General features: G+C 35.4%; 1 protein-coding gene across 1 annotated transcript in view; it reads right to left on the bottom strand.

Moving 5' to 3' along the window:
- The window catches only part of Rat1 (5'-3' exoribonuclease 2 Rat1), a 184425-nt gene that overhangs the window by 92465 nt on the left and 76975 nt on the right, over positions 1-14985 (bottom strand). Inside the window, exon 9 of the mRNA XM_068224996.1 lies at positions 13472-13621. Within this exon, the coding sequence (XP_068081097.1) occupies positions 13472-13621 (150 nt within the window). The remainder of the gene's footprint in view (positions 1-13471; positions 13622-14985) is intronic.

Here is a 14985-nt window from a genome sequence, read left to right as displayed (position 1 = left end):
TTATTTTTTAAAGACTATGAATATGAGCAGTGCAGTCAGTGAAACAGCTAAAGCTACAGGTTGTTCCAAAAGAACAATGTATGCTATAAGGAAGGAACACACACATGGTCCTTTGCGATCTCCCACAAAAAAAAAAAAAAAAAAAAAAAAAGCACAAAAGAGAACGACGGCAGGAAAATGCAAGGAAAATTAAATATGATAAAACTGTGCGAAGTGCGTCGGGTGGTTCACTCTCTTTTATTTGCTAACATACTACTGACATTGAACGTGATTTCGAGTCGAGTAAATGGAGAAGATTCTTTGCCACGATTTTCCAAAACTACGTTGTATCGCTTCTTACATGATATAGGCTTCTGTTATTTAAGACGGGGTAATAAAGCAGCTTTCATTGAAACCGATGAAATTATTAATTGGAGGCACAGATATCTCAGGGAGATAAAAACGTTTGAGGGCACAACATAAAGCTATCATTTACACAGATGAATCGTGGGTAAATATTGGGCAGACAGTGTCAAAATAATGGAAGGATACGACAGTGAAAAGTGCACGGCACGTTGCCAACGAAGGGGTAAATTTGGGACTTAGGCCACCGAAAAGCCGAGGACCGTGATTTGCCTTAGTCCACGGGGATAATGAACATGGTTTTATTCCAAATGCTGAACTAACATTTTTATGACATAAAAATATGAGACATTTGGGCAAATTACATGAATGAAGTAAAGAAAAATGAAAGAGATTTGTGGAAACCAGACGAATTACAGGACGATGTCGACGATGAAAAGTTTTAAAACGACCTTCTTCATCGTACGGATCATCCTCAAGTTCATCTCCCGAACCCGGTTCATTCAAAGGTGGAACATCAGGCCTTGCAGAAATGATAGAATGTGTACGTCCAATGTCTGAGAGCAACGCCCGTGATTAAGGTATGTTCTTTAATTTTACCATCCTACAAATATTAATTTATGAATGAATGAACTTAAAATTACAAAATTAAAAACGAAAAATATGGAACTGTGACGCCCTGTTTTGAGTCACACTCGAGCGTGATCTTCACAAGTCTATTTCGCAACAGCGCGCTACATCTACGCTGTACTGCAATTTAAGGTTGGAACGCTCTATAGCCTCAATGATCGCAGTAACACTGGTTGTTCACAGAAGATCTAGGCATGATACTCCAAATAGTCAATATTATAACTTTTGTTAAGTAGTGAGAGTTAAGCGAGGTGACGTATTGCAAGAAATAGTTGTTAGCAAGAACACTTTCCTGTTCCAGCATGGCATTACTAGGCGCAGGCTAGGAACTATTCAGAATTCTTTAAAAGAAAAAGGCAAATCTCCCAAAGACCAAAGTGATCGTCAATTAAATTTGTCCTGCAGGTTAACTGATGAGAAAAAACAGCAATCTATGGTCATATAAATTCTTTAAGAGGCATAAGGAGCCATTAAAGTCTGAAAAAATCTGCCAAAATTTACCTACCTGATGAGCTGTGTATACCAAAATGCCATGAACTTCACAAAGAAAAATACTCGAATCTTCCTGTATCGTACGAAAGTTATAGGAAAATCTTTAATACCAAATTCAATTTCTCCTTCAGCTATCCTAGAACAGACACCTGGGGCCTGTTCCACGAATGAACTTTGCGACTTTTCAACTTTTCACTTTTCAATTCTTGCAAAGTGCAAAGCCTTTTAATTTTCTTTGCAAAGAGAAAAGTCTTTGCGAATGAGTGATCCGATCAAGTTTTTTTTGTACAAGCTGCTTAACGTTGCAACGACACAGATAGGTCTTATGGTGACGATGGGACGAGAAAGGGCTAGGAGTAGGAAGTGGCAGTGGCCTTCATTAAGGTACAGACCCAGCATTTGCCTGGTGTGAAAATGAGAAACCACGGAAAACCATGTTCAGGGCTGCCGACAGTGGGGTTCGAACCCACTATCTCCTGAATACTGGCCGCACTTAAACAACTGCAGCTATTGAGCTCAGTAAATCAAGTTTATTCCATGGGCAAATTGTATAATACTCCATGATTTTAATGCTTTATTTTTCACGGTGAACTTGATAATATAATTGTGGTATCAGTAGTTTTAAAGTTTTGATCATGGGATAGAAATATAATTACAAGGAGCTGGCTGTGCTAGAAACTGTCAGAGGGAAACGGGATATCCTTTTTGGCAACATTAAAAATAACCTCTCAAATGATGACAAGGATCAATATTAACGAGAGTTCCATCAATACATCCACAAACAGAAGGAAATCCACCCTTGATTAGAAATTATGTCGCTTTATTATGTGGATTATTAGGCCAGCGTGTTATGTTAGGAAATATTACATTTACTTTATCATCTACGATTCTGGTAACAGTTCTGCAAATACGGTAATTGATTTGATGTCCCATGCATTGATGCTACACCGTGAAGCTGGGCACCATTTCCTAACCAATGTAAGCATAAAAGAATTTGTTTGTTTTTTGGAAGGGGATCGACTTATTTTTGTTGCGGGTTTCAATAAATGACCGATCATTTCAAGAATACAGTCAGCCTGTGTTGGGGTCACATGAAAACACTCAGGGAATTCTGTCGGAGTGAGGTTATGAAAATTAATCCTGTCTTTGTAAGTTCTCTTGTTGGATTCATCACTGACGTCACTTGACGATAACAAAAGCTCTCGTCGTAACATGTTTACATCACTAAACCAAATTCTACGCAGAGAAACTAATGTACATCATCACCTTTCATCATCATCTTCATTTCCCATTTCCGGCTTCCCGGGTCGGGTTGTGAATCAAGGACCTCCATCGCTGCCTGTCTCTCCACCACTCTTCTCCTTTTTAAAGTACATTTTCTGGTTTTCCTCCCCTCTTCTGTATGCACTCCCACACTGAATCTGTCCATCTCTTTCAGGGTCTTCCTCATTGTCTCTTTCCTGTTAACTTCTCTGAAAATACTTTTTTTGGCACTCTCTCTTCTCTCATTCTCATCATATGCCCATACCACTTTACCTTTGTTGTTTCTATCCTATCTTGAAGTTTCAAGATTCCTGTCCTTTTCCTTATCTCTTCATTACTAATTCTATCCTTTCTGGTCTTGACCTCGACACCTCTTAGGAATTTCATCTTTGCTGCCTGTATTCTACTTTCCTCTCATTTTGTTGTAGTCCATGATCCAGCTGCATAAGTTAGTATGGGTTCATACTAGGTTGAATATAATACTTTTTTTTTTACATTTCTTCAGGACGTCTTGGTTCAAAAACAATAAAGGTGTTTTTAATCCACCTATTCAATACTTTTATTTTCACTTATAGTGGTTACATAAACAGACTATCAGTTAAATGGGACATGTTTTGCCCTCAATATAGGGCATCTTCAGCCTAAAAACAATCTTCAAGAGTACATCTAATATAAAATATGGAAGCTAAATGTTTAGCTAGTTACTAAAATTCAGGACATAAAAATGTGAAAAATGATACATTATACAAACATGTTAAAAGAAACAGTGTCAATGATTAAACTATAATCTTGTCGAAGACTAAAACTTCTTGCATTAAAATTCTAATAAAATAGTTCATTTAAAATTGTACGGGAAATACCAAAGTGATAATAACATAATGCCAATGACATAAGGGCGTGAACACAAGCACAAACATGAATGTCATAAATACATGTTCAAGGCCGCCGATGAATTTGTGAGCATAAGGTGAAACAGAAGTATCAGTTGAATTATTGTAGAAGGGGCTCTTAGCACCGGTAGGCAATATTATTGTCTGAAACCTTGTCAGATAACATTTTCCAGTATCTACTGACCTCTCCTTACAAGGTTTCAGACCGGTGCTAAGGGCCACATCTACAAAAATGCAACTGATACTTCTGTTTCACCTTATGCTCACGAATTCATCAACGGCCTTGAACATGTTGTATTTATGACATTCATGTTTGTGCTTGTGTTCACGCCCTTATGTTGTTGGCGTTATGTTATTATCACCTTGGTATTTCCCCTACAATTTTAAATGAGCTATTTTATTAGAATTTTAATGGAAGAAGTTTTAGCCTCCAACAAGATTATAATCATTGACAGTGTTTCTTTTAACATGTTTGTATAATTTATCAGTTTTCACATTTTTATGTCCCGAATTTTAGTAACTAGCTAAACTGTTAGCTTCCATATTTAATATTAGATGTACTCTTGAAGATTGTTTTTAGGCTGAAGATGCCCTATATTGAGGGCAAAACATGTCCCATTTAACTGATAGTATGTTTATGTAACCATTATAAGTGAAAATAAAAGTATTGAATAGGTGGATTAAAAAACACCTTTATTGTTTTTGAATTGTAAAATTTCAATATGGACCAAAAATGAGATTTATAACATGTAATACATCTTGGTTTCACAAAATACTCCTTACACTCTGGTATAAGCTGTCTGCTTGTTGTGTTCATTTCCCAATTTCCTAGGTTATTTTTCCATCTTCTGTGATCACACTTCCCAAGTACCTGAAACTTTTAACCACTTCCAGAATTTTTACCATCCAGTTTTACCTTTCCTCTTCCTTCCTTTCTTCCCCTTGTCATCACTATTGTTTTACTTTTCTCTGTGCTTACTTTCATTCCAAATTTCTTGATTCCATACATCCACTTGTTTTTGCACTTTCATTTCATCCTCACCCCATATCACTATATCATCTGCAAACAACATGGCTTTTGTTGCCATTCTTCCCAATCTCTGTTTAATGTTCTTATGAATTTTATCCATGACTGTGATGAATAGTATGGGGGATAGTACACTTCCCTGTCGCAGACCAGTTTCAACTTTAAACCATTTTGTTTTTCCTATACTAGTCTTCACACTACTAACACAATTTTTGTACATAGCTTTTATCATTTTCACTTCTGCTCTGTTAACTTCCTTTTTTCCTTAATGTGTCTGGGCACACTGTCATAAGCTTTCTCAATATCAATGAATGTCATCACTATATCTTTTCCAAACTCCCATCTTTTCTGCATCATATGACTTAATGTAAAGATCAAGTCAAATGTTGTTCTGTCTTTCCTAAAACCATACTGTTCTTCTTCCATTCCTCCTTGTAGCATCCTCCTCAGTCTTCCTTCCAATACTCTCTCAAATATCTTCGCTACGTGGGCAATAAGGGTGATCCCTTTTAATCACCTATTTTAAATATCAGGATAACAAAACCCTTTCCCACTCTTCTGGGATTTCTTTCTTCCTCAAGATTATTATAAATAATCTATATAGCCACCGTATCCCTATTGGTCCTGCTGCTTTCATCATTTCTGTAGTTACCTCATCTACTCCTGCTGCTTAACCACTCTTCATCTTTTGTATGGCACATGTTTGTAGTGCACATACTCGTTAATTAACAGCTGAAAAGGTAATCATCTCTTTGCAAGATTTCTGAAAACTTTTCACTTCATATCTTTGCACTTTGCATTTCTGTATCAATGGAGGAACATAACAGGCTTAAAAAGTGAAAAGACTCCTTACTTTTCACTTTGTAAGCTAAATCTGAAAAGTGATGGTGGAACAAAATCTGAACTGAAAAGTACAAAGGCCCCTGTTTGATATGTGACAAATACAATACTGAAATTAAAATTTTAAATCTTAAACTGGTTAAAGGTGCTGGTGATGATCAGAGGAATGCAATTCACGGACAAATTACTGCCTTATATAATGAAAATAACTTACATAAGTTAGCAGTAGTCACATTTTATACTAGAAAGAGGAAGGTAAGAAAAATATGTAAATCAGCCCCTAACAAAGTGTGTGTGTGTGTGTCGACTACCAGAAAAGTTTCCTTGCACCAAACATAACGTCAGATGTGTACTACAAGTGGCAGTTGATGTTTTACAGCGTTGATATTCGTCAACTTTCAAACAGGGATGCAATATTTTATACATACACCAAAGACATTGGTAATAAGAGCATAAATGAAGTTATCAGTTTTTTGCATGAATATGTAAATTAACTTCTTGATAAAAATGTAAGAGACCTTGAAATCTTTTGCAACTCATGTTCAGGCCAGAACAAAAATGACCCTATGTTTTTGTTCCTGTATTATTTAGTTCATGGTGCTGATGGACTTGTCACAGTTTTAATAACATTTCCCATCCAAGGTCATTCATATTTAGAATGCGACAAAAACATATGTTTTAAAAACAAGGAAAGTACCGTTGAGACACTAGATGAATGGAACAAAGTTTTTAGATCAGCAAACTCAGAACCCACCCAATCCAAAAACATTCCGCTTCAACAAGATATGATACATGATTGGACCACTTTCTTAAAGGAAATTTATAAAGGTAAATGTCCATTTCCAAAGTACGTTTTAAATTTTAGTATTAATCTTAAAACTTTCAAAAACAAAATGACTTTTTAAACAAGATTTTAGACTTACTACTGGACATAAAGAAATGAAATTTTGGGGATATATTCATATTAAGATGTAGGTACTCGCTAAGAGAGGATTTTTGGATATTCCTTCTCTAAGGGGGTGAAATTTTAAAATGAGTGTATCTATATTTCAAAACTTTAAAAGTTTACAGATGTAAAAATTGGTATTTAGAATCTTCTTTAAAAATAAGGAAACACGTATTTTTTTTGTTTTCAGAAAATTCCAATAGGAGGGGTGAAAAGGGTGAAAATGGGGAAAAATGGGTTGAATGCCTTTAATCAGGATACCGGTACTTATATCTCAGAAACTGAAGATATTACAGACCAGAAAATTGGTACTTTTGATCTCTTTTAAAAATAAAGAAACACGTTTTTTTTTTGTTTTTGGAAAATCCAATTAATGGGAGGGTGAAAAGGGGGTGAATTTTTAAAGTGAGTGTATCTATATCTCAAAACTTTTAAAGGTTATAGATGTGAAAATTAGTATTTAGAATCTCCTTTAAAAATAAAGAAACATGTATATTTTGTTTTCGGAAAATCCTAATAGGAAGGGTGGAAAAGTCTGAAAAAGTTGTCCAACGCCTTTCATGAGTTACTTGTATTTCAGAACCTGAATATATTACAGATCTGAAAATTGGTGTTTGGGATCTCCTTTAAAATAAAGAAACACGTATTTTTTGTTTTTGGAAAATCCAATTAATGGGGGGGGGGGGTGAAAAGGGGGGTGATTTTTTAAAATGAGTGTATCTATATCTCAAAACTTTTAAAGGTTATAGATGTGAAAATTAGTATTTAGAATCTCCTTTAAAAATAAAGAAACATGTATATTTTGTTTTCGGAAAATCCTAATAGGAAGGGCGGAAAAGTCTGAAAAAGTTGTCCAACGCCTTTCATGAGTCTACTTATATTTCAGAACCTGAATATATTACAGATCTGAAAATTGGTGTTTGGGATCTCCTTTAAAATAAAGAAACACGTATTTTTTGTTTTTGGAAAATCCAATTAATGGGGGGGGGGTGAAAAGGGGGGTAATTTTTTAAAATGAGTGTATCTATATCTCAAAACTTTTAAAGTTTATAGATGTAAAAATTGGTATTTAGAATCTCTTTCAAAAATAAAGAAACACGTATTCATTTGTTTTCGGAAAATCCCAATAGGAAGGGTGTAAAAGGGTGAATAATGGGTTGAATGTCTTAAATGAGGCTACTTATATTTCAGAACCTGAAGATATTACAGACCTGAAAATTGGTATTTGGGATCTACTTTAAAAGTAAAGAAACACGTATTTTTTCGTTTTTGAAAATTCCAAATATTGGAGGATGAAAACGGGCGGGGGGGGGGGGGGGTGAATTTTTTAAAATGAGTGTGTCTACATCTTAGAACTTTAAAATTTACAGATGTAAATATTGGTAGTTAGAATCTCCTCTAAAAATAAAGGAACACATATTTTTTTGTTTGCTGTAAATTGCAATAGGTGGGGTGTAAAAGGGTGAAAAATGGGTTGAATGACTTTAATGAGGATACATATATCTCAGAAACGAAAGATATTACAGAACTGAAAATTTGTATATGGGATCTCCTTTATAAATAAAGAAACACGTATTTTTTTAGTTTTTGGAAAATCCAATTAATGGCGGTTAAACAGGAGTGACAAATTGGGGTGAAATTTTTGAAAGACTACATCTACAGAATATCTTGGAAACGTAAAACGTTACAGACGTAAAAAGTGGGTGTTTGGAATCTCCTGTAAATGTAAAGAAACATAGGTGATTTGTTTTTGGAAACTCCACTTAAGGGGAACTCAAAAGGGGAGAAATTTTAAAATGAGAATTTTTACAGTATACCGTATCTAAAAAAACTTAGCATGTTACAGAAGAGAAAAATGGTATTTTTATCTCTATTAAACATAAAGAAACGTGTATATTTAGTTTTCGGAAATGCCACTTGGGTGGAGGGGGGGGGGGGTAAATGTGACTGAAAATGGTGTTGAATTCTTTTAATTACGCTACTGATATCTCAAAAATGAAGATGTTACAGACGTGAAATTTGATATTTGCAATCTGCTTTAAAAGTAAAGAAACACGTATTCTCGGAAAATCCAATGAGGGGTGTGTGTGTGTGTGTGTGTGTGTGAAATAATTGAAAATTTAATTGACTTAATTGTATGAGAATACATACATCTAATACAAACTAAAGCTGTTACAGACGTGAAAATTTGTATTTGGATCTCCTTTAAAAACAAAGAAAAATGCGTTTTTGGGAGGAAACCATCTTGGAGGGCAGGAGTGTAAAGGAGTTGAATTCCTTTCATGAGGACACATAAATCAAAAACTGAAGAAGTTAGAGTCGTGATAATTGGTATTTAGAAAATCCTTTACTATTAAGGAAACAAGTATTTTTTGCGGGAATATTCACTTAGTGGGAAGGGGGAGTAGTGTGAAATGAAGTGAAAAAATAAATTATTTTTATGGGGATACTTATATCTCAAAACTGAAGGTAATAGACGTGAACATTGGTGTTTGGAATCTCCTTTAAACATAAAGAAACAAGCCTTCTTTTAATTTTTTTTTGGGGGAGGGGAGTGGGTGGCGGTAAAAAAACTTAACGGTGGTAGGGTGTAGAAGGAGGTGAAACCAATTGATTTTACTGTTCTTAATGTACTTATAAGGATCTTCCGTTGCTCAGGCGGCAGCGCGCCGGCCTGTCACAGCTGGGTTCCGTGGTTCAAATCCCGGTCACTACATGTGTCATTCGTGCTGGACAAAACGGAGGCGGGACAGGTTTTTCTCTGGATACTCCGGTTTTCCCTGTCATTAGCCATTACAGCAACACATAATAATAATAATAATAATAATAATAATAATAATAATAATAATGTTCCGGACCGTCGTCAGTTGTGCGGACTGCGCTGGAAACGGCTCCTGGACTGGTAATGACTAAGAGTGCAGTCCGGCCGCGGGTTTAGTGCCGCCAAGGCACCCAATATGACACCACGACGGTTCTCCTGAAGGATTTTATCCATATTAAAAATGATTATAGGAAAATATGGCAAAGATTTAGGGACCCAACTGACCGGGAGGAATACCTGAGCCTAGCCCGGGAAGTACGAAATCGATTGCTGGAAAGGAAGATTGAAAAATGGGAGGAAACATGCCGAAATCTAATAGAAAACGAGTCAGATCGGGAATTTTGGTGGATTCTCACCGAAAACGAGTCAGATCGCGAATTTCGGCGGATTATATATCTAAAACAATAAGCATTCAATTAAAATTTCAGTATAATACCGTAGCGAAGCACGGGTATCTTGCTAGTAATATATAACTTATGTTTTGAAATAAAACTTGTCTTGTGATTTTTTTTTGGTTTTAATTTAGTTATCTAACTCTCAATTTTTAAGGGTACAGAACATTCTTTGTGATTAGTCAGTGGACATGACTTAATTTCAGGGTTGAGAAGTTTGGATTAAGCATGTTCTTAGCAAGCTCAAATGTTCATTTTTTGGTTATTGTTTTCTTTGGACTAACAAATAATGTATTTTAATTAACATTACCATTATATGCAAATATATTGGGCATTCAATATTTTTTTTTCCCATCGACTTAGAGTTAGCAGGGTCTGATCTATACAAGATACACTCTTCTTGCTCTCCTCTAAAATTTGCAAAATGTGATTTAACCAGGGGTGGCCGTACCTTATGTGCTGAAGTGCTGCAGCACATTGCCTATTGGGAAAATCACTTCACAGCGATTCTTTGTTCGACCACACACAGGCAGCACTTGCACTAGGCACACTTGCATTACGAACGATATGAGAACGTGGCAGCTGGCACCCTCTTGACTCAGCGTAGTATTTAAAAATATTATCTACAATCAAATACTGTACTGTACAGTGCATTGAAAAAGACGTCAGCCAAAGAATAGGACATTATTCAACTCCCTCACAAACAGGTAACTACTGGTGCGCTCCACGCCGGGTGCTGTGCGATCACAGCTCACAGAAACCAGGAACTCTGCCTTTTGCGCATGCGTGCCGAACTTTTCCGATACAAAGAGAATGTGTTCCGATCGGTTCTGACAGGCTGTGGAATCAACAGCCGAGACATCACTTCACAGCGATTCTTCGTTCGACCACAGACAGGCAGCACTTGCACTAGGCACACTTACATTACAAACGATATGAGAACATGGCAGCTGGCACCCTCTTGACTCAGCATAGTATTTAAGAGAGGATCGCTCAAAGCAAACAGGAAAACGAAATACTATAGAGCTGTTCGCGCCAGGTCTTTTAATACCAAAGAGGATAGAATACTACCAACTTGCCTATTCCATAGTCACATTTGTAAATCGATGAACTATAAAAATTGTACTTTTTATGTTGTCAAAATAAGGACATGATATTGTGATTTTAATTAATATGTCTAGTTTATAAATGACACTATAAAAACATAACATATAATTTTGCATTACAACGTTGCTGGTTTTATTTCAATGATGTTGGTAACATTGGAAAGTTCTGTTTGTGCGCGCTCATACCAAGTGTTTGAGATCATGAATATTTTGCCATTGCATGTGTTATTGTGTGTTTAATTATATAGTTTTATAGTTTTTTTTATGAGGAATGTGTATATGTGTTGGGGTTGTTTGCGTGTTTGTTCAGTGTGGAAAACTCAGTGGAGAGCCTCTTGAAAACCATATACCAGTATGTTTCTAAATATTTTTATTTTTTGGAGTGAGGATGGGTTACAGCACACAACTGATTTTCTGCACCAGCCGCCACTGGATTTAACACATTCTTCCCGTGGGGTCTTCATATACAATTTTGTACCATAAAAAAAACACTTTTATTAGTAGCTTTCAGTTTCAGTTTTTGCTTATGCCAATATCTGATCATGTTTTTAATTTGCTTGCAGTGGTAAAAGTGCACTTGTTGTTTATCGTGTTATTCAACACCATTAAAAAAAATACAAAAACACATTTTGCAGCATGCTTTTGCACAAAACACAGGTCTCTATCAAAAGGGGGCAGGGTTAAGGGAACGGAGGAGGGGAAAGGAACTGGCCACCCTACCATACGTAAACTCCGGCTCAGGTTCGGACCAGCCTTCGGGCAGAATACACACTTACCTTACCATACTTACCTCTATCAAAAGGAAGTTGTTATGGCACTGTTGTTGATTCATTAATATTCAAAATATGATTTTGCGCTGGTATTGTAGCACTACAAAAGACTCTACTACAAAGTGAAAAACCTTGTTCATCTTCGACGTACCACGGGGATCTAATACATAAGGAGAGGGGGGTTAATACACAAGTGAATACGGCATTACCTTATTCGTTGATAAGTAAAATATATAAAATTCCTCTTTAATCAGAAGGTCCACTCCACTAACAAAAAGTAATATTATTAAAACTGCTTTCAATTATCAATGAGAAAATAAAATTAATTTACAGAGTTGGGATCAAATATCTATGAGGTCCTCAAGTCTTATATGGATGTGTTAAACAGGAGGATGACAAGTTTCCTGATCAGTAAATCAGAAGAAAAATTAGAAAATTTTCAAAGGGTCGATCGCACAACTCACATGTGTTATACCCCTAAGTAGATTGAACTTAAATTATACCACTACCAGCTTATATCTTCTTACATGTTGATGGTATTAAGATGCACTCGGGTGTCAGAAGTTTACCATTAAAGGGGTTCTTTAAAGTACCACTAAATCAACTAACCCGGGTCTCTGATATTTGAGCATTTTTTAAATGTTGATTGAATGCTCAGAAATATGTTCTTACGACATTGATTACAAGTGAGGTACTACAATGAATATCCATTATTTATTACCTTTCTTTCGACGCCATCATATTTATACTGACTCATGTGGCATAGTTTTCTTGCACAATTGTTTGAAGAAATGTTTTAATAACAGCAGTCAGACATGAAAGAAATATTTTTTTAAATGTGACAAATCATACCCTTCCCCTAAAAAGTAACAATAAAGGGTTTCGAATAACTACACATAATAAAATGTTATCAGAAAAGAAGATAGAATAAAATGAACACTTCATTATCTTGCAACATGTGCCATTTAAGGCTACATCTCCTCGATGAGAAGCAAGCAAAAGTTGATATTAATTTATGTGTAAAGGTTACTGTGACTAATTTTGTAGATATGTATTAAACTAACTGCATATACTGATACATATTATTTATTTGTAATGTCAGCACTGATAAAATAGAATGGACTGTAGTAATCATCAATAATCACTAACCTGCATTTAGGGCAACCAACCAGATGGCAGATCCCCTATCAGTAGTTTACCTAGTCTTTTCTGAAATAATTTCAAAGAAGTTAGAAATTTATCGAACATCTCACTTGGGAGATTATTGCCTAGAACAAGGTCGTTGGAGGCAATTAACATCTGACAGGCATATCTGGACCTCATGGTGGAACGTGATACCAAGGAGCGACACATCAAAAACAGGAAGATGGCTCATGAGGGCTCCTGACATGGTTCATGCTATGGCAGGCAGCAGAAATGTGCAGAAGAGAGTAATTACGAGTGATGAAGGAGGAAAGAAACAGAGATCTGAAATACTGTCATACATAAGTTTTTAGGAGTTTCTTTTTTGTTGATCCTTATTTAAATTTATGTAACAGCAGAAGTAAAGGTTATAAAAGACGTATATGAATAAGGATTATTTATTTTACTAGAAAGTTTAAACTGTTATTGAAATGAATTTAATGGAAATATATATATATATATATATATATATATTCAGACAGAAATACAGTAATAATTTAATGTTTAAAAACCTAGTTGCATGCTCCGATGTATGTTATAATTTTCAGGCACTACAACAGAATACCAGATTTCCAGTTTATGGACACAACTTGAGAATAGAGCTCAAGGCTCTATCATGAGTTTTAATGAAATTGAGGGATTTTACGGTAAACTCTGGTGCCCATTATGTGGCTTTTTCAAACTACTACTACTACTACTACTACAATAATAAGAATGAACAGTCAATAAGAAAGGTTTCAATTTTTACATAATAATGAAATAAATGTTACCTCTTCACGCAACATGGAATTGAGAGCATTTCTTCCATCATTTCCCCTATACTGCTGGTTCGAATGACTGTTTGTATGCATGTTTTCAACACGCATTCTGTAAGCTTCTTGTCGGGGATTATGGATCGGTGCAACTGGTTGACCCAATGGCTAGAAAGATGAGGAAAAATGTAGCGGACAAACATGTCAAGCAAATAACAAATTTAAGACATAGAAAGATACAAACCACTAAGCTACTGAATGTTTTCTATTACAGGAAGAAAGACCAACATATTTTCAGTTAACACTCTGACTAGCTTTGGATGTTTAGGTTAGATGACAATATCACATACATATATTGTCGCTGCACTTGCAGAAACAAGTATGTGAAATACTGCAATATAGGAATCTCATACTTGCATTGTTCCGTACTGACTGTGTATTATATGAAAAATATACAATTGGTCCACCTTAGTCACTACACAAATGTGTCCTAAAAAAATAACTATTGTGTGATATTTCTTGAAGTTCGTTTTAAGACAAATTTATGATTAACTACGATGGCTAATCGTATATTTTTCTCATGTGAAATATTTCACCTCAGAACATCAACCGTTACGTTTCTGCCATCTAAGGTTCAATTCTTTTAGCATATTTTTTTGGCCGCTTAGAACCATGGTTAACACTTATCAGCCTTCCTGGATTTCCAAAACTCCTTCATCTTGATGGAGAATGCAGATAAAGATAGTTGACTTAAATTTCTTGGGGTTTATGCCTCCTTCCTTTAAGCCAACATGGATGATTTTTCCATTTTTCCTCAAGAACTATTGTATATGCTCACCTGTTCAGGTTTACTCTCTGCTATAGTTGTCCATGAAAGTTCAGCCTCCTTTTCCTGAATGTGGTGGTAATCTTCATTCCATCATAAGTTCCCTGTAGTATATCAGATGAAATGTAAAAAAACCCACAACACTTTTTTTTTTTGTTATAGCGGAAGTTATTTATTTTCATTTAACTTTAATCTATAAATTTTAGGTTCTTCAGTCTGACAAAACTAATTTATGATTAACCCCCTCGAGACTGATGATTCCAATTGGAATCACTAATTTTCATACATTCAATAATTTTACTAAGTGACTTTTTGCCAGATATCTTTTATTGATTGGAAGCTCTGATTTCATCTGTAGAGGTGGGTCAAACTCTCAGGATGTTCTGCACAAACATTTGTCTGTAATGGCAGTGAATGTTGTGCTATCCCAAGGTTATTTACTGGTTCTTGATTTGTGATGTTCTACAAAGTGTAGAAGTTTCTGCAGTTAATATATTATCTCTATGAAGCTAGAAAAAATACATATGATTTGCAGGTTCATTTTTAAGAAAAGCATCGTATTTGACCATTATATCAAAATGGGAATGATATATTGATCACAGAGTTTATGATTCCAATTGGAATCAATGGGCTTTTCTGGTGTGTGGTTTTCTAAATGATGTACATGTAGTGTTGTTAAATTCAATGACTTCCTTCTGTCATAAGA

Source organism: Anabrus simplex, chromosome 1, assembly GCF_040414725.1.
Source record: "Anabrus simplex isolate iqAnaSimp1 chromosome 1, ASM4041472v1, whole genome shotgun sequence".
NCBI lineage: Eukaryota > Metazoa > Arthropoda > Insecta > Orthoptera > Tettigoniidae > Anabrus > Anabrus simplex.
Note: the sequence above shows the minus strand (reverse complement) of the source record. Positions and strands in the feature narration are given on the sequence as shown.